This window comes from Syzygium oleosum, unplaced genomic scaffold, assembly GCF_021117445.2.
Source record: "Syzygium oleosum isolate NSW1041296 unplaced genomic scaffold, Sole_v2.1 Sole_v2.41, whole genome shotgun sequence".
Lineage (NCBI taxonomy): Eukaryota > Viridiplantae > Streptophyta > Magnoliopsida > Myrtales > Myrtaceae > Syzygium > Syzygium oleosum.
The window spans coordinates 366096-388780 of record NW_026607525.1 but is presented as its reverse complement, the minus strand read 5'-3'; the positions used below and the strand labels follow the sequence as shown (position 1 = coordinate 388780).

The window sequence follows — 22685 nt, the reverse complement described above, 5'->3', positions numbered from 1 at the left end:
GATCTCATCTCATAGATGCTTTCCTAGATCCACTTTCTCTATAACCTCAGCCACTTTATCCAAATTTTTAACCAAAAGAAAATTTGACTTTCTGTAAAATGGGGGGAAAGCCCTTGGTTTTCTTGCTGATGCAGGTGGTCCACGCTCCCCACTTAGTATTCTGTACTTCTTCAGTTATTAATTAATAAAAGAGCCAATGCTTTTGTTCGACTCTAGTCCTCAAGTGATTCAAGTTTATAAGTAGAATTCAGCTAACAATGTTGCCATTCCTATCTCATCCTTATAGAGATGTGTTTGTTCAAAGGATCATACTAAAGAATGAAGATTCCTACTAACAATAAAATAGTATCTTAACATGCTACTTCCGGTTAATCCAAGTTGATTTCAAGTTCAAACTATACTAAAACAAAAGTGATGAAAAAAAAAGGACGTAACCCCAATGAACGATAATCAAGTTGGTGACATCTTTCGGTGTTTTCACGGAAAGATTAGTATTTTTTTAATCAGTATGTGTTTGTGCTCTTTGTATACCTGAAAGATGAACTGACAATGCCTAGGGGTGAGCGGTTCCAGGTTCGGCCTGGAATATAGAACCTACCCTCGGGTACAGGTTCCTCATTTTTTGGAACCTAGAACCTACCCGTCCGAACGTGGAACCTAGCACCTACCCTGTCACAGGTTCCAGGGTTAGTTCCAGGTTCCAACAGGTTCTTTTTTTTTTTTTTTGGGTGGTGACACAGATAATTCGAATCCTTCTCGCCTCATATACTCTATCAAGATACCTCCTCTAAACAGAAAAAAGAAAGATTAACTGGATCTTTCAAATTAGTTTTGCCCAAGAATCATAATCCACAGTTGCATATGTCCAAACATTTCTGAACACTATCTGAAAATAATATTCCAAAGCTAGAAGGTTGAAAAGAAATCATTAAAAAATAATTGGGAACAAACCTAATTGGAGTTCTCCTGTTCCTTGAACTTCAAACGACTCTGATAACCCCAGAAGCACATTTATTGCAAGATTTGTTTCTGCTTCAGCCATAAGCCGGTCCCCAATTCTTCCACCAGTCAACTACGAAAAAGCATAATCATCTAGTTAACGTTCAAAAATGCAAGGGTGTAAAATCTGGATAATCAACATCTAGCCCATAACTTAGAGAGTCCTGAAGAGGCTATCACCATAATATAACTATACACAAGAAAATGAGACAACAAAGTCCTCAAAGGGGAAAAGAAGCATCTACAGCCTCACCTTCCACTTCACAAAGAAACATGTATGACAGTTCACACAAAGAACAAGATATAAAGCATCTTTTTTTAAAAAGCAGCTTAACTTCTCTAGTCACCCCAGGTAGTACTTAACATTGTGGCAATCTCTGCATGACATCGTGTCGTATTAGAGTTGATCTATTCAAGCCACACATGGATATTTGTTATTCAATGTGTTTCAATACACAAATAGTTATTTAACTTTCTAGATGTGGAAACTAAGGCCATTTTCCGGGACAGTGAAAACAGTTTATTACTGGACCTTTTTCTTTATGGATCTCTCAGCAATAAAGACTAACAAAGCGAAGAGATGATGATTGAAGGAACCAGTCATTCTTTTGACAATAAATACAGAAATTTTGATGCAAAATACTAAATAATACACTTCACATAAGCAGCCCAAACAAATTGTTTCATATCTGCTCATTTTTATTTCTGCCCAAACACAATGGCTTCAAGTTGTTGTACCTAATTCAAAATCCAAACTTGGTGAAAGATTGCAGAATGGCTTTTTTACTAGAATAAGCTAGCACCATTAAATTTATGTTGGCATCTCTTAATTGCTTGATTAATTGGCTTCCTAGCTGAGTTGGGACGTAGGGCACCCAGAATCACAATACTGACCTCAACAGATCCTTTGAGTATGCCGCATATGCAATGACATTCTTCAGCAAGTGCAAGCAAAAAGAAAGTACCTCTCATTGCGGTTAAGTCGAGCACCAAAGTAGAAGGCCACAGAGAGCAACCAACAGTCATTATGCACAGCCACCAAAGACAGCCAGTCCTTGCGTTTCATTCCATCTCTAGAAAAGGAGCTTTAACATTTGGAGTCCGTAATCACAACTGAAATACCCATTAAGATATCAAAGCAAAAAATAAAGAATTTCCTTTCAGATCATGAATAAAAAGAACCAACAATAACCTAAAGCACACTTAGCCCCTTTCTTATCAACCCACCACAGCCACTTCCCCAATCAAATTGACCATAGTTTCATAGAAAAATCACCTAACAGCAGTTACCCATTTCCCACATACCTCATCCCGCTTCTCCAAAATTGCAGCACAAGCTAAAGTCAAAACCTTTTTCTCTAAAAGGCGCAATCTTGCATTTGCCCTTTAATTCGAAGGAAAAACAACAACGAACAAGAAACCCAAAGTACATGGAGCCTCACCTGGATCGCAGAGCGAGTAGAATTCATCCACATCTGAAACAAATTCACCCCAACACCAACAACGACGTCAAGCCAGAAACAAAGAACTAAAAAGAAACACCGCCGGCGCACACACTGGAACTCGGACCCAGGAAAAAAAGAGAAAAAACACATGCATGTGAAGATCCAAAGAGGGGGGCGACGGCCCAACGATCGGTACCATAGGTGAGGGCGCGGATGAGGGCAGTGCGTCGGGCGCTGTAGCCCTTGAAGATCTCTTCTACAGTGCGAGGACTAGAGAGGAACCACGTCTGGCGAGAAGCGGCGCCGATCTTGTGGAAAGACGAGAGGAGGAAGAGCCGAGGCAGCGAGCTCAAGAGGGTGCGCGTGCGGAGCCCGAACGAAGACGAAGACCGAGGATGTCGCTTGAAGCCTTGAAGCGAAGCCCACCTCCGCTGCGGACGAGCCGGACCGCGGTTGATGAAGACAGAGGAAGAGCCGAGGTGGACGCCGAACGGAGTGAGGAGAGGCAAGAGGGTCTCGTCGAGTCGTGGGTGTGGGGAGTGGGAGAGAGAGCGCAATGGAGGAGCAGCCGAATGAGGGGAAATTTGAGAAGAAACTCAGAAGGTTAGGGTTTGTAGCAGGAGAGAGAGCATCGGTTCCGGTTCCGGTTCGGTTCCGGGTCCGGTTCCTACAGGAATCGGGAACAGGAACCGGAACCGGCGGTACCGGGAACCGGAACCGGAACCGGCGGTACCGGGAACCGGAACCTCTCACCCTAGAACCGGGAACCGAATTGGACCCACCGGTTCGGTTCTTCGGTTCCCGGTTCTACTCTGGAACCGTGCTCATCCCTAACAATGACCTCATATGGCAGTGTAGGTGGGCAAAAGGTGGAGATGACAGGCATTGTTTCTCTCTCTCTCTCTCCATGCATGGTAAGCCAGAATTCATTACACATTAAGAGGTTCAAAAAAGGTGATTTCAAGATAAGGATTGGCAATAATTTATCATTAATTGAGTTGTAAATTTGCTTCAAGTGGGTGTGACGTGGGTTGATGCATCTTCTCGAAATGTGGGGGAATGTCCAGGACAAAAGTATTTGCGGTGATAACTGACCTTCATATACTGTAAAAGTTGATCATAAATAATTATTTAGCAAAATTTGGCAGTCACTTTCAGCAATATGCATCAATCTCCCATTGGTAATGAGTTTATTGGAGTTGCATACTTTTCAAAAGTGAAAAAAAAAAGGAAAAGTTAAGGAGAGGATTAAAATAAAACACCCCCATAAGAAGAGCATCTTCTTTTCGTTCAAAGGAAAATAAATTAGATACACCATGACATTATAAACTCTATTATCACCTAGTATTCTCATTTTGGAGAAAGATTTTATACTTGTATTGGAATTACCAGGAAGATAGTCGCGCTATGTTACGAGGAAAATGAATAACTAAAATACTACATCGATTAATGAAAAAGAGATATTTCATACTTCATAGTAAGAATTAAACATCAAAGATCTAATTATGTTTGTAGTGAGAATTAGTTATATCAGAATATAGCCTAAGGTCCATCTATCATAAGAGAGATCGCTAGAATAGCCTTCCGTATTTCAACCACGTGTCGAAATCCCAGTAATTCTAATCTTTCAGATGAATGGACTTGAATGATGCATGTCAGCTCATACATAATTACTCAATGATATGGGGAAAATTACCCAAAAAGCCCTAAACATATTTCATTTATGTCAATTTAGTCATAAACCTTTTAAGGTGCGAGGTGCGTTTGCTCTCAATTGGCCGACTTGTAAAAAGTTTATAAGACCGAGATGTTTTCTATTGGGTACAACAAGAGTGTTTGGCGAATTGAAGTTACAACCAAGAGGATTGGACCTCCTGACCTCGAGTATGAGATTGACGCTCAAGACCACTTTGTGAACCGAGGGTTAGAAGGAGGAAAAAAATTCTAGGCTTTTTTAAAACTTAATATGAAAAAGGCGTATGATAGAATTGAATGGGATTTCTTGGAAACTTGTTTGCGTAAATTGGGTTTTGGTGAAAAATGGGTTGCATGGGTAATGCGATGTGTGTCTACGATCTCTTTCAGCATAAAATTTAATGACGAACCTCTTCCTTATTTCCAACCTTCCAGAGGGCTTCGACAAGGTGTTCCTCTTTCCCCTTGTTTATTTGTTTTTGTTACAAATGTTCTATCTTTTAGAGGAAAGCAGTCGAGGAAGGCAGCATAAAGGGGATAGAGCTCAATACATTATGTCCCACCTCATCGCACCATCTATTTGCAGATGATTCCATCTTTTCCCTAGATGGAAGAATCCAGGATTGCCTTTCTTTGGCAGAAGTGTTGCATCAGTATTTATTTGCTACTAGACAGGAAATCAATCTAAACAAATTAGGAATCTTTTTCGGTTTAGGTTGTCCATAATCTCTGAGAGCTAACATAACACATGGCTTATGAACTACGTGTTCTTGAATTAGAAAAGACAGGGAAATATCTTGGAATACCATCAGATTGGGGGGTGGGCGGGGCGCGGCGAGACAAAGAAACAAATGTTTGCCTAGATCCTAGGACAAGTGAAAAAGAAACTGGAGGATTGGAAGGAAAAATCAATTTCAAAAGCTGGAAAGGAGATTTTACTAAAAACAGTGGTTCAGGCTGGATCCTAGGACAAGTGAAAAAGAAACTGGAGGATTGGAAGGAAAAATCAATTTCAAAAGCTGGAAATGAGATTTTACTAAAAACAGTGGTTCAGGCCTTACCTCAATATGCTATGTCCATTTTTAAAATTCATGTTTTCATTTGTAAGGTGATAGAACAGAGAATGGCAGCATTCCGGTGGAAAAATAGTGAATCTCACTCAGGGATACACTAGAAGAGATAGGAAATCTTGAAGCAAAGGAAGGATAATGGAGGCATGGGTTTTACAGAGTTACTGTGAACAAAGCTTTCTTAGGGAATCAAGCCTGGAGATTAATGAAAAACCCTTGTTCCCTATGGAGTCAAATTCTTAATTACTTCCCTCGTAGAGATTTCTGGCACACAGAACTTCATGGGGCTGGCAAAGCTTACTAGTGGGAAGAGATGCTATTTCAAATTCAACTATGTGGATTGTTGGATCAGGGGAAGCCATTAGCATTCGAGAGGACAGAAAATTAAAAAGTGGAGTAATAGGAGGGCCAGCAAATAAAGGCGAACCAGTGCAAGTAGCATAGCTTATAAACAAGGAGGAGAATACATGAAACGAATCTCTTCTGCAGAACCGATTCGAAGAAGACACTGTTAAGGAAATTCTCACTATCCCACTGAGAACCCAATCAGTTCGAGACCAAAGGTGGGGCCTAATTCATTAACAGGTAAAGTACACGGTGAAGAGTGGCTATAACTCTCTCAGACTCGAAGAGGACAATCTGAAATCAAGTATGGCTTCTTCCTCCTTCGTGGTTCCTCGGGTTCTATGGAACAGAATTTGGAATCTGCAAACTGCTCCTAAAGTCAGGATCTTTATATGGAATGTATGCCAGAACGGACTCCCCTACCATGGAAAACTTATATAAGCGAAAAATCGTACCCGAAACCTTTTGCTCGCTGTGTAAGAACCATGTGGAAACGAGTGAGCATCTTTTTCTACTACTTCCATGGATGCGAGATGCATGGGCTAATCTGAACCTAAACATTCAAATCTCTCCTTAGGGTTTGAGCAGAATGGAAAACTGGCTTACCCAATTTTTACGGTACTCAGGAAACTTTCCTTCGCTGGAATTGGTGGCCACCACCCTCTAGTTTATGTGGACGTCTCGAAATAATTTCATTTTCAGACATAAAACCCCAAATTCGGAACCAGTACTGCGAGGAGCACTCGCTTCACAAAGCAATTACTGGAGATGATATTCAAAGCAAAATTCGAAACCAATTGAGCTTACCTCTCCACAGATCTGGAAGCCAATTACTGATGGACATGCTTTGTAATGAAGCCTAGTTTATGGGCCCTTCGGTTTTCTCTTAGAAATAAAGAGCGTCAGTTTTGAGAGACCCCCCCCCAAAAAAAAAATAGTGATTTGAATCGGATTGAGATCAAAGCTTGACCTCGTCGGTTCTCCACTGGCGATTGGAATGCGGGTAATGTAAAGCAAAGTGCGACTAATTTTAACTTTGCCAAACTTGCATGAAATTAAAGTTGATTGTGTTTCTGTGGTCCAAAGGGAATTGAAAATCTCTCTCGGCATGTAGAGCTCTTCTCTAGCCTCTGGTGGTAGCTATTGCCCTAACCTATTTGACCCTAAAACCCAGCTGATTAACGAACGTGAATTATGGTTTTCGTGTCCATGCCATACTTCATTTAAATTAATTAATGAAAGAATGATAGGAATCTAATTGGATAAATTATAAGTTTCGGGACGACATCGTACATTAGTCAAAAATCGACCTGATTGAACCACTTAAAAGTGCAAGTATGACCCTACACATCGATAAAAGTTCACAGACAACTAGTATTATTGTGTCTTTCAGCAACAGAAACTACATGTTGTTTACAGTCCGTTTCAAAGAAGGGAAGATATGTCGATCCAATACATCTTGCAAATTCAATTCCTCTTCGCTACGCAAAAAGTTGATAATAGTCGTGAAATGAGATCTTCCCAAAAGCCTTCCTGTAATTATTTTTGGTGCCGCGATTCCAAACTATGAACATCGCACTATTCCTATTACGTTCACAGTGAAGCTAGCTCTGTAGTGAAAATCATAAATCACACGGTTGGGATTAGTGAGAACTAAGAAGATATTCAAAAGGCAATCATCATCATCATTAAAAACAAAACACAATACCACATGAAAAAGTAACTTTAAAACTTACCATTTCTCGTGAATGCTCCAAATTTCGTGACATTGAGATTGCGAAGTTGCTCTAAGCTGACTGCAGAGAATGGCATTTCCATGGGTACATGAACGCGAAGCTCACGCGAGACTTGTCCCATAGTTGGTCGAAGCTGTGGATCGGCTTGCAAGCATGCGAACACTAGCTTGGCGATCAAGACCACGTTTTGCGCATCTCGAAGACGAAGTCTAGAAGGCGAGAGACGTTGATCCAACACATCCTTCAACATCATTAGCGACTCAAATTGGGTAGACGATGAACATTCCCAAGAGATGTGATATCCTGGATGCTTTCCCATGATTGTTTCCAATGCGACGACTCCAAAGCTATACACATCGCATTTTTCGGTACGAATTGTAGAATAAGCCAGCTCTGCAAGTAGAGAATTCACAATTTTTTATAACCTCGATGATAAGCTGTATTCAAGTTAACAACATTGCTTCCCATGACGTGACGATTACAAGTACAAATTTCTACGTAATCTACACTTACAACACTGATTTGATGATAGGAGTTTATGCTTTGACGGAGTTCAAAGAATTTTGTTCGACGCTTAAAGTAAGAGCATATTTAGGTAACACAAACTTAATATCCTTGAAATGGATCGATTATGATGTTTTTCCTCATTTGCCAATTCTTATTTATCGGGGAAATAAAAAAGCTTTCTATCTACACTGAACTTGAAAACTTTGATGGCGTAAACAAATTTCCTTAAGAAGATTAAATGACTAAAGAACTGCACCAAACTAGCAAAATTTCAATTATAAAAGAGATGACTAACACCGAATGTCATTAAAATTGCAAAAATTACGAAGTACCTGGAGCAATATACCCGATGGTGCCAGCGATAGAAGTCCAGTTTGATGAATCCGGCCTCAATAGTCTTGCAGTGCCAAAATCGGAAACATGAGCCTCATAATCGCAATCCAATAGAATGTTGTTACTCGTCAAGTCTCGATGAATCAATGGAGGCGAACATTCATGATGCATATAGGACAATGCATCCGCAACTCCTCGGACCACATTTACTCTCTTGTCCCATTGAAATTCTATTGCTCTTGTGTCATCGTTCAAAGTTGTTCTCAAGCTCCCTCTTTCCATGTACTCATACACCAAAAAACAACGTTGGGCATGAGAGCAGAACCCATAAAATTTCACGATGTTACAATGGCGTATATTTCTTAAGGCTTGAATTTCCCTTCCAAATGGTATCAAATTGACGATTTCACTCTTCCTGAGATGATGAGGTTTGCTTGACAGCAACCGTTTGACCTTCTGATATATCGGCTTTATAAACAATTCCATATGCTCCTTCACCCACATAGTACTTGGAGTCAAATCCTTCCGTGGCCTCGATGATTCGATCATAGAAAACCTTGCCATCATAACTCAAAATACACATAAAATCCAAATCATTTGCCCGTTCATTGTTCTCTCTCTTGATAATCCTTCTTCGGCGGTGATTGATGATTACAAGAACAGTCAAGGTGCAAGAGAGAAGGAGAAACCCCAAGAAGGAGAGAACGAGGACAACTGTGATTCTAGTTCCAATGCATTTCTTGCTCACGGTAGAATTGCATTTCGGTAAACCAACAACATTTCCATATAGCCCTTTGTTATGCTGAATCGCCTCGAATGGAGCCTCAATGAAAGCCTTCACGTTTGGGAGAGGACCTTCCGGGTCATTGTAGGATACATCAATGGAAGTCAAGGCCGACATATCAACAAAAATATGTGCAATAGAACCGGAGAGACTGTTGTGGGAGATATTTAGAACTCGCAGCATTCTTAACTTTCCAAGCTCTCCTGGTATGTTTTCAGTCAACATATTATGACTCAAGTCAAGAACCTCAAGGAATTGTGCGTTGCCTATCTCAAAAGGGATGCTTCTCTGAAATTTGTTTCTGCTCAAGTTCAAGCCCAACAAATTTTGGCATGAGCCTAGCTGCACCAGTATCAATCCGCTCAAATTGTTTGATGCCAAGTTCAGATGTGCCAAATGAGATAAAAGTCCAATCTCAGCCGGGACATTTCCCGTGATTGCGTTGTTGCTTAGATCGAGTTCTAACAACAACGATAGGCTTCCCAATTCCGCTAGAATCTCCCCGCTTAAATTATTTAATGAAAGGTCCAGTCTCTGTAATTGAGCCATCCTTCCAAATATTGCGGGTATCTCACCAGAAATGCTGTTGTTTGATATCATTAAGCTCGTCAAATTATGACAACCCTTCCATTTCCACGAAATTTCACCGTTCAAATGATTGTGGCTCAAGTCCATATAATATAGATGTGGATATACTCCAAAAGCTTCTGTAATGTTTCCAGTAAGTTGGTTTCCTTCTAGCCTCAATCTGATTAATGTGCTACAGTTCTCTAAGCTTGTTGGGATGGGACCCTCGAAATGATTATTGAAGACGGAGAAATATTGTAATGATCCCTCGAGGCATACATCGTCTGGCATTCCCCCTCTAATTCATTATTAGATAGTTCCAACTGAACCAAACGTGTTAACTTATTAAATTCAAAAGGCAAGGAACCAATGAATTTATTGCCACGAAGCCATAATCCTGTCAGATTTGCCAAGCTTCCAATTGATGCAGGGATCCGACCGGTCAAATTATTAAAGGATACATCCAATTGTCTAAGAGATATCAATTTCCCCAACTCTTGTGGAATCGAGCCTGAAAGATTATTTGAGTAAAGGTATAAAATCTTTAGATTGCTCAAGTTCAGCAAAGACGATGGTATTGGACCGACCAAATTGTTCTCTGACAAATCCAATCGTTCGAGATGTACCAATCTCCCAATTTCTTGAGGGATCGAGGATGAGATTGCATTTCCATTGAGGTTAAGAAAAGATAAACTTGTCAGGTTTCGTATTTCTGAAGGAATGGATCCTGACAATCTATTATCAGCTAAGCTAAGAAACTTCAAACTCCTCAAGTCGCATATTTCGTGTGGAATAGAACCAAAGAGGGCATTCCTTGTGATGGCTAATTGGGTCAAGTTGCCCAATTTTGTAAGAGAAGTGGGGATTTGGACCGATCAAATTATGTTGGAAGAGGTTAAGAATAGATAAACTTGTCAAGTTTCCAACAGAAGGAGGTATTGAGCCAGTGAGATTGTTGGATGATAGGTCAAGTTCAACAAGGGAAGTGAGCTTTCCGATTTCTGAGGGTATGGGTCCTGAAAATCCATTTTGCCATAATCAAAGAGCCTTCAAATTCCTCAAGTCACTTATCTCTCTCGGAATTGAACCAGAAATGTTATTCTGCGAAATGTCGAATTCGATTAAATTGCCTAATTTTCCAAGAGAAATAGGAATGAATCCTGAAAGTTGATTTTTCCACAGATAAAGATAATTAAGGCTGCTCAAGTTCCCTAGTGAAGCAGGGATAGAACCGGTGAGAGCGTTTATGGAAAGATCAAGTTTCAAAAGAGAATCCAACCGTCCGATCTCCTGAAGGATGTGACCACTCAGGTTGTTTGCACATAGGGACAAAGAATGAAGACTCTCTAGCATACCAATACTTGGAGGAATGTCCCCGGACAGTTCATTGCCACAAAGGTCAAGAGAGTTGAGTTTGGAAAGGTTACCGACACTTGAGGGTATGGAGCCATAGATCGAGTTGTTGCCAAGTTCCAAGCTAACCACATTGGTTAAGCGGGAGAAGTCAAGGCCGTCCAGAGTACCTCTCAAACCAAGATAGGAAAGATTTAGATGGGCGACGACTCCGTAGTCGTTGCAAGAGACACCAGTAAAGCCGCAAGGACTGTTGCCGTGCCATGAAGAGAGGAGAGATTGGCTATGGTTGTCAAGAGCAGATTTCCAATTCAAGAGAGCTTCTGCTTCATCCTTATTCTCAATCACTTTGACAGTGAAAGAAGAAGTGGATGACGCAAAAACGCCTGCACCATAAAATAAAGTGGTGTCCACCAAGAAAAGCGAGAAGAACAAGAAGGCACCTAAAGGAGAGTGGTGGGACAGCGATAAGGAAGAAACCATGATTTGGGGGATGGTTGGTTTATGAGAGGTAAGATGGTTGAGGTCTCCATGTGGTTAACCAGATTGATGACATACTTATAGATGGAAGATCACTCCTAAAACCTCAGTCGGAGCCAATGCCTTTTACAGCTGTACAACGTTTTCCAAGCAAATGGGGCCTTGCTTATTGACGATAAATTGCAAAATAAAAAATCTCTTCTTTTTTCAATCAGTTTAACTGGGAAATTTGGAAATTCAATTCTGACCATTTCGGGTAGAAATTAAGAAAATCTGGATCTTTGACATCAGCTTCTTCTCTGCTATTTCCAGAAACTCCGTTGATGATCTTCATGGACAGAATAAATAAGTAGATATTGTTTTTTTTTTGGGGGTAATGAAATAAGTAGATATTGTTTGTACTCACATAAGGCAATCACTTAACCAACGCCTTGAATTTAAATCTCCATATAATTGTAATGCCCATATGAGGATCGTGTAGTTTAATTAAAACCACTTGAATAATAGATATTTATGTTTTACTATTTACTTTTGAGCCGAACGCACTTTCACCTTTTCTTGATCTCAAACTTAGGAACTTTCCCATTTTATGAATATTGATACGTGAATTCACATATAACCTTTTCATAATTTTCATAATATATGGTTAATGCTGGCAGCCACCACTAGCGATGATGGTTGGAAAACGTGAAGAACTTGTAACAAGGTTGACCTTTAGAGGAGCGATGATCAACGATCGGTGATGGTTGGACTCCGGCCATTCATCAAAGTAGTAATGACTTGCTGTCTCGAGGATCCAATCGCACAAACATTATAAGTTAGAATGGGAAAATTGTCCCAAAAAGTCTTAAATTTATTGCACTTTTGCCAATTTAATCTTAAATCTTTCAATTGTGTCAATTGAGTCCTAAATATTTTCATGTTTTGTCAATTAAGCCCATCTCGTCAATTTTGGCCGGAAATTGCTTATGTGAATGTCAACCGTCTTACGTGGCATGACCAATGCTAACGTAGATACTTTTTTTTAATAATTTTTTTGGTTATTTTATTTTATTTTCTTTTCTTTACTTTTTTTTCTGAGTGCCGACGACGCTTGCCCCACATTGGCGAGGGTGTGCAAGCCCTCGCCAACTCTGGGCGAGAGTTGCCCTTGCCAGATTTGGCGATGGCCGCCCTTACCAGATCTGGTGATGGCCACCCTTGCTAGCTGTGGGCGTGGTCGGCCCTTCCCTGATCGTGGCTATCGAGGGCGACCTCGCCCAGTCCTCTCTGGCCATCGCCTAAGACCAGGGCCAAAAGGAAAGAAAAAAAAGAAATAAAACTTAGAAAAATTTTAAAAAGTTGTCCACGTTAGTGTTGGTACGCCGCCACGTCAACGTTTTCCGATTAAAATTGGTCAGATGGACTCAATCGGTAACACATGAAAAAGTTTATGACTCAATTAGCACACTTGAAATGTTTAGGACTAAATTGATAAAAATACAATTGCTTTAGGATGTTTTTAGTAAATTTTCCATTAGAGGATTGAAAGTTGATTTAACCCCATTCGAAGAGAAAACTCAACTAGAACGAGATACATGAGGCTCAAGATTGAAACGATTAGACACTTTACCAACAATTCTCACATGCTTCTTCAAAATCAAGTTTTAACTGCTTCTTAATGTGCATACTACATCGGCTTGACTCAATTACACCACTCTTTTAAGTAACCGCCGAAAAAATATTCCAAACGCTGCTTAGAAGTCAGTCTCGGTCAGCACTGGGCATTTTTCAAAGAGAATCTTGCCCATGGTCGGGACTTTCTGCAAGATGACATTACTTAGGGCAAAAGTACACTAGAAGTGCCATAACTTGTGTACGGCGATTACTTTGGTGTCATAACTTTTTTTCGGATCACTTTGGTGTCAACTTTTTTTGAAAATCGATCACTTTAGTGCCAATGCTGACGTGGCTCGTCGGAAATCCGATGTGGTGCTAACATGGCTCACCGGAGAGGTCCAGTCAGCATTAAAAACAAAAAACGACACCGTTTAGCCCGCTGACGTGTACTTTTTTAAAAAAAAAATTAAATTATATAAATAAATAAAAAAAACCTGCAGCAGTGGCGAGGAAGCGGCAGGCTTCCTCGCATTCTGCTGCCGCAAACCCACCACCGCCGGAAGGGCCGGCGGTGGTGGGCGCATGGTCGGCGAGGGTCGCCGGCCCCGGCGGGGCCCGGCGACCCTCGCCGAGCCTAGCGAGGGCCAAATCCGGCGGGCGAGACCTCGCCGTCGCCTGGTCGCGACGGCGAGGTCTCGCCTCGCCGGACGAGGCGAGGCCGACCTCGCCGTCGCCTGGGTCGCGACGGCGCGAGGCGTGGCCTCGCCTTCACTGGAGCCGACAGATACGAACGCGTTCTTGCTCCTGTTTTCTACACATGGGTCCACAGACAAAGTAACATCATCAATCCCCCCACCGGACGGGCGTTTACTATTGACTGCTGCTCCCTGTTTCCAAGCTGAAACATCCCCTGTTTTTCCTTGTCCTCGTGGCTGCAATCCTCTGTTCTTGAATTTGCCCATTTCACCCGAAATTTTCCAGATCATCATGCTTATGGGCTCCTTTTGTTTTAAGTGTATTTGTTGATATTTGAGAAATCCCTATCAGAGACTATTGTTAGAGATATTATTAGGTATTATTTGATCTTTCGCTATTTTTCAGAACAGATAGTTTCCTTGTTAGACTAAGATAACTAATTTTATCGTTAAATCATATTGCTTCCTTTCGTGTACATACTATTCGGGTATAAATACCCCTTGATCTCTCCCTCTCTTTTTTTAAAGATCCTAGAATTATTTACAAAATCAAAATGTTATATAATATTTGGAAAAGTTATATAATTTTTTTATCCTTTTCTTTTCTTTTCTTTTCTTTTTATCGAGTGCTGGTGACCCTTGCCCGGCACTGGCAAGGGCATCGCAGCCCTCGCCGGCTCTGGGTGAGAGTCGCCCTTGCCGGCTATGGGTGAGGCCAGTCCTTGCCTGATCGTGTCTGTCGAGGGCGACCTCGCCCAGCCCTCTCTAGCCATTGCCGGTGGTCGGCCATTGCCTGACCAACCATTGGCCAAAAGGAAAGAAATAAAAGAAAAAAGAAATCATAAAAATTTTAAAAACTTGTCCACGTCAGTGTCGATACGGCACGTCAGCGTTTTCCGGTTAAAATTAGCCAGATGGACTCAATTAGTAACACATGAAAAGGTTTAGAACTCAATTGGCATAATTGAAAGGTTTAAGACTGAATTGACAAAAGTATAATAGGTGTAAGATTTTTTTAGTAATTTTCCCATTAGAGGATTGAAAGTGGATTTAACCCATTGGAAGAGAAAACTCAACTAGAATGAGATATACGAGGCTCAAGATTGAAACGATTGCACACGTCACATACAATTCTCGCATGCTTCTTCAAAATTAGGTTTTAACTACTTCTTAACGTGCAAACTACGTCGACTCAACTCGACTCGATTACACCACTCTTTTGAGTAACCGCTGAAAAATATTCCAAACACTACTTAGAAGTCTGTCTTGGTCAGCAATGGACATTTTTCAAAGAGAATCTTGCACATGGTCGGGACTTTCTGCAAGATGACATAACTTAGTGGGGACAAAGAAAGAAAATTGGGACATGGTAATTTACCTTACATCTACCATGGAAGTCCCGCCCAGCAGTAAGATTCCCCTTACAGAACCACAATACAATTAAAACGTAACTGATCCGAAGGTGCTTTATTTTAGACATCAGGTGATATTTTCAACAACCTTCTAATTCATCCTCAATCCAATAAAAAAAAAAGAAAGGGTCCATTCACATGAAGACCAAAATCTATCTTCCAATTCAATCTTGGCGCCAATGGCTGGGACGATTATGGACCAAACTTAAAAACTCGCTGCATCTCGACGCGCAGAATCTCGATCATTCTAACGCTAAACCACACTTTGGATTCGGGCACTATCTAACCATCTCTATTTTCATCATTGACTAGCTTTGCTAGATTCCAATTCCTGAAGCGGTCATATCCAATCGGATCGGAGTTTGATTTTTCGTGGTTTGGCCAGCGTCTGGAATTTAAGAAAAAATTGGCGCCAAGAAATCCGCGAACAAATACAGAGCCGACAAATACGAACGCGTTCTTGCTCCTATTTTCTACACATGAGAACACAGAGAAAGTAACATCATCAATACCACAAACTAACATTAAACATTAGACAAAGATCGTCCCCCACCAAGGGGCGTTTACTATTGACCGCTGTTCCCAGTTTTCAAGCTGTACCATCCCCCGTTTTTCTCCTCCTCCTGCCTGTAATTCTCTGTTCTTGAGTTGCCCATTTCACCCGAAATTTTCCAGTCATCATGTTTATGGGCTTTTTTTTTTTTTGTTTTTAAGTGTATTTATTGATATTTGAGAAATTCCTATTAAAGATTATTGTTAGAGATATTATTAGGTATTATTTGATCTTTCGTTATTTTTCAGAACAGATAGTTTCCTCATTAGACTGAGATAACTAATTTTATGTTGATCAGATTACTTCCTCTCCTGTTCATACTATTCGGGTATAAATACCCTTTGATCTCTCCCTCTCTTTTTTTGAAGATCCTAGAATTATTTGTAAAATCAAAATGTTATAAATATTTGGAAAAGTTATATAGTTTTTAGGGATAACGACACAAACAGTCCATGAACTTTGGTCAATGTGCAATGTGGTCCATGAACTTTTAATATGTTTAATGTCACCCCTGAATTTTAGCCCGATATTCAATGTGGTCCTTGACTTTCAATTTGTTCAATGTAAATCTGGACTTTTGGTACATGTTCAATGTAGTCCTTTGACTATATGAAAATGTTCATTGTAGTCCCTGAACTTGAATTAATGGAAGGACGACATTGAGCATTTTCATATAGTCCAGGGACTGAATTGAACATGTACCAAAAGTTTATGAATGACACCGAATAAACAAAAAGATCAGGGACCACGTTGCGCATTGGGGTTAAAATTCATGGACCACATCGAACAAATTAAAATTTTATAGACCACATTATATATTGAATTAAAGTTCAAGGACCATTTGTGTCATCTTCCCTAGTTTTAATCTTTATCCTTTCGTCAGTCTTGAAAAACCAAAAGCCTTGTCTCGGGCCATCATTTTGTTTCCATCTTGGCACTATTGAGTTTTCTGGAAAATTTGGCCCAGCCTTTTTCAACAATAGGCTTGAGCTTGCAAGGAGCCCGAACGGGCCCAAAACACGTGATGTGGTGGTAGCCTTCGTGTTCCTCGCCTCGCCTCGGGTTAGGGTTTCGAACCAGTTTTCCTCCGTCACCGTTGTCGATCGCTTGCTTCCTCCGTCGGGCAGCGACCATGAAGATCCGCTCCTCGGTGAAGAAGATGTGCGAGTTCTGCAAGACGGTGAAGCGCCGCGGGCGCGTGTACGTCGTCTGCTCGGCTAACCCCAAGCACAAGCAGCGGCAGGGGATGGTGACGTTCGCCGGCGATGGCCAGCTCCCTCCCGCGTACGGCTTTTCTCGAACCTACCCCTCACGAAATTTTCGATTTTTTTTTTTTGTGTGTGGTTCGTGCTTTGAAGTTAGTCTGCAAATGTTATGGGAGCTGCGTAGCTACACGGGGAGGGAGCATAAGAGAAAGAGAGGATTTAGTTGGTGCTGTGTTGTTTAGGCGTCGAAAGAGGATTATGTCTTGTTGGGCATCTTTCTCGTACTGTGCAGATTCATGGGATTCTCTTCTAGTTGATTAGTTGGTGTTGTGTTTAGCTAATTCATGCTCTCGTTCATGGGGCTTCTCTTCTGGTCAACCTTAACTCGATTGCTTGGAATAGCCTTCTTGCATTCCAGATGTCCCTACCATGGTGATTTTGATCTCCCATTTACGCATTTGCCGTCTTCGCGACTGCTTTATTACCAAGAGTTCGAATTAGTTACTTTCAACCACTCCCCTTTACTGGTTCTTCTTGTAGCTGAACCTCAATGGCTTGTGCTGCCTTACATTCCATTGCTTTGCGCTCTCCATGAACTGGGATCGACTTTGCCGTCTCTCAATCACCCAATCCCAGCTTTCTTCCCTTGGGTATCCACCGCTCCTTTACAATTTTCAACAGAACTTCCAATGATATATCATCTATTGCTCCGCTATTATAGTGTCTAGCATGGGTACTTACTCTTAAATCTGCATCAGAGTTGCTTGGCAAAACAATATTGAATCTTCACTTGTAATGCAAAGTTACGATTGAGTTTTGATTGTAGTTTTCTCGTATTTTCTGAATAAATGTATGATTTTGTCAGTTGAAGCAATCCAGAACATTGCTAATTACAATCAATTTGATGGCAACTGGTAAAATTGTAATAGGATCCCTAAGTATTCCCTCCATTCGGAGGAGATCAATCACATTAGCCACCCGGTGTCTTAGTGTGTTCCTCAAAGTTGCTAATGGGTGGAGTATGCAAATATTAAGCGTTAAGCGTCATGAAAGCACCTGTTTTAGGCAAACCGTGCCATTTTATATTTGCGCACTATACTCAAAAGCAACTGTTTCTGTTGATCTTGAGTGCCTCAGGTTTTCCTTTTTCCTTTTCTTGGAGCTTACACGAGTAAAAGCTACATTGGGCACTCGAATGAAATTTCATTGAACATACCTCTGCGTGTTTTGATTATATTTCATTTGCATTTTTCCTACTTATCTGTAAAAGCATATATTTTTTCTAATTACAGGTCATCAGAGACAGGCTTGAAGCAGTTAATTTCGCCTACCTCCAATGCGCAGACCAGCATTATGGCTCTTATGCCCAAGAAGCCTGAGCCCTCCATGTTGTTTGGATGGCGGTCGAGCCTGGCATCCCTCCTATTCAAGTAGGGCATTTTGTTTCAGATACCTTTTGCTTGGGGTTTACGAACATATAGCTGTCGTAGGCAACAGACGATGCTCTGCTTATGCCTCGAGAGATATTGGGTTTATTTGCTATCGGTGATTGGCACATTTGCTTCATAACATGTATTCCTGGTATAATTTGTCCTTGTCCTACCATGTAATGCCAGGGTTCTCACTGTAATACTTTTTAAACTGGGGAGATCCACTGTAGATAGAATCAACTGCTGGATATAGTGCCTAACTCTCTCCCTGTCACCGCAGAGTCGGACTAAGCTCAAAAGTTTAGTACAGCTTTAGTAATTAACAAGGCTTTTGAATCCGGTTTTCAACGGTGGTTTAGCTCATAGCTACGTTACAACCTGAGAACTGTGCAGAATTTGTCGCAACAGGTTTATTACCTTCATAGAAAAGGGAAGGGAAAACTTCACAAAAAAGGGTTTTCCAGAGGGAGATGGACCACTGGCAGCAACTCCAGCGGACCTTTCAAGATTGAACATCGCGAGCTGCCTCGTCTTCTTGGGGATTTCTTTCCAGAAAGACATTCCATGCTTTTGGAAAATCTCACTTTAGGTGTGTGCAATTTCTTTCAACTACGGATGTTAAATCTTTTCACGGGATGTCGCTGCAAAATCTTTATTCATGGATATTGGTGTCCGGTAGCAGCAGGATTATTGATCCGATACTGATGAAACCTTAAGTTGTCCTTGAACGGCTCTCTTCTTTTCTTTTTTGGTTCAGAATTTGACTGAAATACAAAAATAAACTGAAAAATATTTTCCATCGTTTGTCAGATTTTTCTTAAATACACAAGCAATTTGGTGTTAGTGACTTGCGCATGGGCTGGGCAATTAGGGAATCGGGCATGGACATCGGGGTTTTGGGCCCGAATCCTCAACTCCCAATCACAAGCACATGCACTAGTCTCGGGTTTATAGAGGCCCGTTATGGGTCCCAAGCGGTTACGCCTAGGTCCATCAAGGTTGGCCCTCGAACCCCAATGCTAGGGACCAAGTCCCCAATGCCCAAGACACAAGTCCATCGAGGCGAGGTCGGGACCCGACACTGGTGCTAGGGATTCAAGCCCAGTCTTGATGGATCCGGGCCCAGCCTCGATAGAACCAAGCTCGACATCAATGGTCCCGGGCTCGAGGGTTGGGGATCCAGGTTCGGGCATGGAAATATTGATCCAAGTGCTAGGAACCCGAACATGGGCACTGGGGTCTTAGGCTCGGCCTTAATGGACTTGAGCACAGGTGTCGGGGACTCGGGCAAAAGCATGAGGGTCCTAGGCCCAGCCTTGATGTATCCGGGCCCGTCCTCAATGGACTTAGGGCGGGGTGCTTAGAACTTGGGCACAGACACTGGGATTTTGGGCACAACCTCGATGGCCTCGAATGTGGGCCTCGAGAAGTCGAGCTTGGCCTCGATGGACCCGGGCAAGAGCGTTAGGATCCTGGCACTGGCGTTGAGAACTTGGTCCCGAGCACAAGGGTCTCAAGTTAGGCTTCGATAGACTAGGATGTCAGCATTAGGGACCTTGGTCCAAGCACGAGGGTCCTGAGCTCAGCCTTGATGTACTCAGGCTCGGCTTAGATGGACCTAGGCTGGTGGGGTCATGAGCACGGGAGTCCCTATGCAACCTCACTCGAGCGCCAAGGTCTTGGGCCTTGCCTCGATGAACTCGAGCTTGCCCTTGATAGACCTCGGTAGACTTGACTAGACCTCTGAATGCAGCCCTATTGCCAAGGGCCCGAGAACTAGCGTTGGGGTTCCTGTGTCCAAATCCAGAGTTTCTGGTCCAAAAGTCGATATCGAGTCATATTTTGAAAAATGATTTCCAATTCTTTAAAGATGGAATCATTTTTCTGAACTTAAGTACAGGTTTTTCGTTGACTGGGACAATGTTCCTAAGCGATTCAAATACCGGAAAATGTTTTTCCAAAATTTTTTTCCATGAAATAAATGAAACCATTGTGTCACATGTAGGAAGTGGCCAATTTTATGCACATTTTCTTCTATATTCCCCGTTTATGAAAATCAATTGCACATTCTGATTTTTAGAATAGAACGGGCTGTGCTATTACTGTGGGCCGTGCAGGGCCCAATGCGCCAACATCCCAATATGCGATCATTGCTCATGGACATCTCATTTTATTCTTCTCGCTTTAGTTTTTGGCATAGAGTTCAGTCCATGAGAAAAGTGGGGAATTCCACCACATTATAACCAGCAATTGTAACCCCATTTATAAATCTTAACGCAAAAAGGAAGCACATCCTCTCAGAAAATGGGCTGATCCTTTTACCTCAACAAGTGGGGGAGATTTGGAACACCATACTTTTACCCCAATATTTTAAAATATTATTTAAAATTCAGAAAATTTTGTGTAAACTCATAAGTGCATCTATGTGTCACCATTTTACTGTTATGAAAGTTTAGCGGAAAGTAAAAAGTAAAAATTATCTAGATAGGTAAATGTTCCTCGGCAAGCACGCGGTCCATTCTCGATTTAGAAAACCATCATCACATTGCCATGCCTTCAAGCAACCACCTTGCGGCGGTCGCATGGATGCCGGGCGGTTCGTGCATGGCTTGACCATAGTTCAATAAATAGTGTCAATCTCATGAGATTTTTCTTTTCCAAATCTTGTATCTTGTTTAGTCACTTAACTTGGTCTCACATGCCAGGTAGTTTACATCTACAAGCAATATCATATCCATTTATCAAAGATCACACGTGACTTAAAAAATTCCGTTTCATCTGGCCTTATTCTTGTCGGCATAAAAGATCATATGTGTGTATGGTCTAGTTGATGTAGAGCAAGGTAGGATACAGATAGAAAGAGACGGAGAGGAGAGAGGGAGAGAGATGGTGACCGCGAAGGGAGTGGTTATGGAGATGGAGAAGATGAGCGTGGAACTGTTGAAGGCGATCCCTCTGGGACAGCCCCATCGATATCGGTGGTAGTGGTTTTCTTTTTTTTGGAGATGGAGAAGATAGAGGGTGTTCCTTGTGCCACACATGGAAATGGAGGGAAAAAGTGTTAGAAAAATGCTAAATTTTTTGCATTTGTACCAATTTAGTCTTAAATTTTTTTTTTTGTCAATTCGGTCTTAAACCTTTTGTCTTTGTACCAATTCAGTCATTTCGGCTAATTTTGGCTAAATATGGCTAACGTGGACGCCAGTCGGCCTACATGGCACCACCAGCGATGATGCGGATAACTTTTTAATAATATTTTTTGATTTTTTTTCTTTTTTTTTCTTTCCCTTTCTTCTTCCTCACCGGCCTTTGGCGAGGCACAACCTCGCTAGATTTAGCAATGTCGTGCCTTAGGGCTTGAGCCTCGCGCTGGGCTGGGCGAGGCTTGCTAAAGGCCGATGGGGCTTGCCGGCCCTAGGCTCCAACCGGTTGTTGGACCGGCAACCGACTGGAGGAAGAAGAAAGGGAAAGAAAATAAAAAGAAAAAGAAAGAAAATAATAATAATAATAATAAAATTGAAAAATATTAAAATATTATTAAAAGTTGTCCATGTTATCGCCGGTGGTCGTAGGCCGGCCGGCGTCCACGTCAACAATATCCGACCAAATTTAACCGGAAGGAATGAATTGGCATAAAGATAAAAAGTTTAAAACTGAATTGATACTAAAAAAAGGTTTATGATTAAATTGACATCAATATAAAAGGTTTAGGAATTTTCTGACAAAAATGGAGGATAACGACCGATTAGGGGGATGGGCAAGGAAAACAACACAACAAATTTAAAATCCATTTATTAACTAAAAAAGTAATTATGTAATATTAATAATAAAAAGGGTACCTTCGGTGTGTCAGATATCATTTGGCATCAGGTCTCTCTCTCCACACTTGGTTAAGTTAAGGAATATTTTGGTTCGATTAAAAAAAGAGGGAATATCTTTGGTTGTTTCGTGGATCCCACGAAGATTAAGAAAGAAAGTTGCTGGTTGGTGGTCAAACATCTTTCTTCCTAGTCCTTTTTCAAATAAATGAGAGTTAATATCACGAAAATTTTTAAATTAATATATATGTGATAAACTTACGATAAATTGTTTTTTCAATCACGAAAAATTTTAAATTAACACACTTATGATAAATTTATCTCAAACTAATTTTTTGACCATAAAAAATATTGAGCTGGTACATTTATATCAAATTTACCCTTCATTAGTTTCTGTTAAATTGGATTAATAACACAAAAAATCACAACTTGGTACACTTATAACAAATGGGGGATAAAACCCCAAACTGGTATACCCGTTAATTGCCACGTGTCATCCAGCTTAGTAATCTAATAATCAAATTTAATAAAAACTAACAGATGGTAAATTTATCGCAGGTGTACCAATTTGAGGTTTTTGATGGTCGAAAAATTAGTACGGGATAAAATTGTCATAGGTGTATCAATTTGAAGTTTTTCGTGATATTAACCCAATAAAT

The 22685-nt window shown here is 41.1% G+C and overlaps 2 protein-coding genes, 2 long non-coding RNA genes and 1 pseudogene across 4 annotated transcripts; 1 reads left to right on the top strand and 4 right to left on the bottom strand.

Annotated features, from left to right (window-relative positions):
- Window positions 1–788: 788 nt before the first annotated feature.
- LOC130136023 (uncharacterized) lies at window positions 789–3020 on the bottom strand. The gene is made up of 2 exons (XR_008815106.1): window positions 1965–3020; window positions 789–1072 (listed from the first exon to the last, which is right to left on the bottom strand). It is a non-coding gene; the product is annotated as an uncharacterized LOC130136023 (long non-coding RNA).
- Window positions 3021–5625: 2605 nt separating this feature from the next.
- On the bottom strand, window positions 5626–6433 carry LOC130136092 (uncharacterized). Its single transcript, XR_008815152.1, has 2 exons — window positions 6362–6433; window positions 5626–6284 (listed from the first exon to the last, which is right to left on the bottom strand). It is a non-coding gene; the product is annotated as an uncharacterized LOC130136092 (long non-coding RNA).
- Window positions 6434–6981: 548 nt separating this feature from the next.
- Window positions 6982–10177, bottom strand: LOC115666595 (MDIS1-interacting receptor like kinase 2-like; annotated as a pseudogene).
- A 342-nt stretch (window positions 10178–10519) lies between these two features.
- Window positions 10520–11317, bottom strand: LOC130136035 (probable leucine-rich repeat receptor-like protein kinase At1g35710). Its single transcript, XM_056306014.1, has one exon. It carries the CDS (start codon window positions 11315–11317, stop codon window positions 10520–10522), a length of 798 nt encoding a protein of 265 aa, XP_056161989.1.
- Window positions 11318–16607: 5290 nt separating this feature from the next.
- On the top strand, window positions 16608–18468 carry LOC130136024 (uncharacterized). Its single transcript, XM_056306001.1, has 2 exons — window positions 16608–16857; window positions 18071–18468. The coding sequence occupies exons 1-2, from the start codon at window positions 16706–16708 to the stop codon at window positions 18210–18212; spliced, it is 294 nt and encodes a 97-aa protein (XP_056161976.1). The 5' UTR covers window positions 16608–16705; the 3' UTR covers window positions 18213–18468.
- The last annotated feature ends 4217 nt before the right edge of the window (window positions 18469–22685 follow it).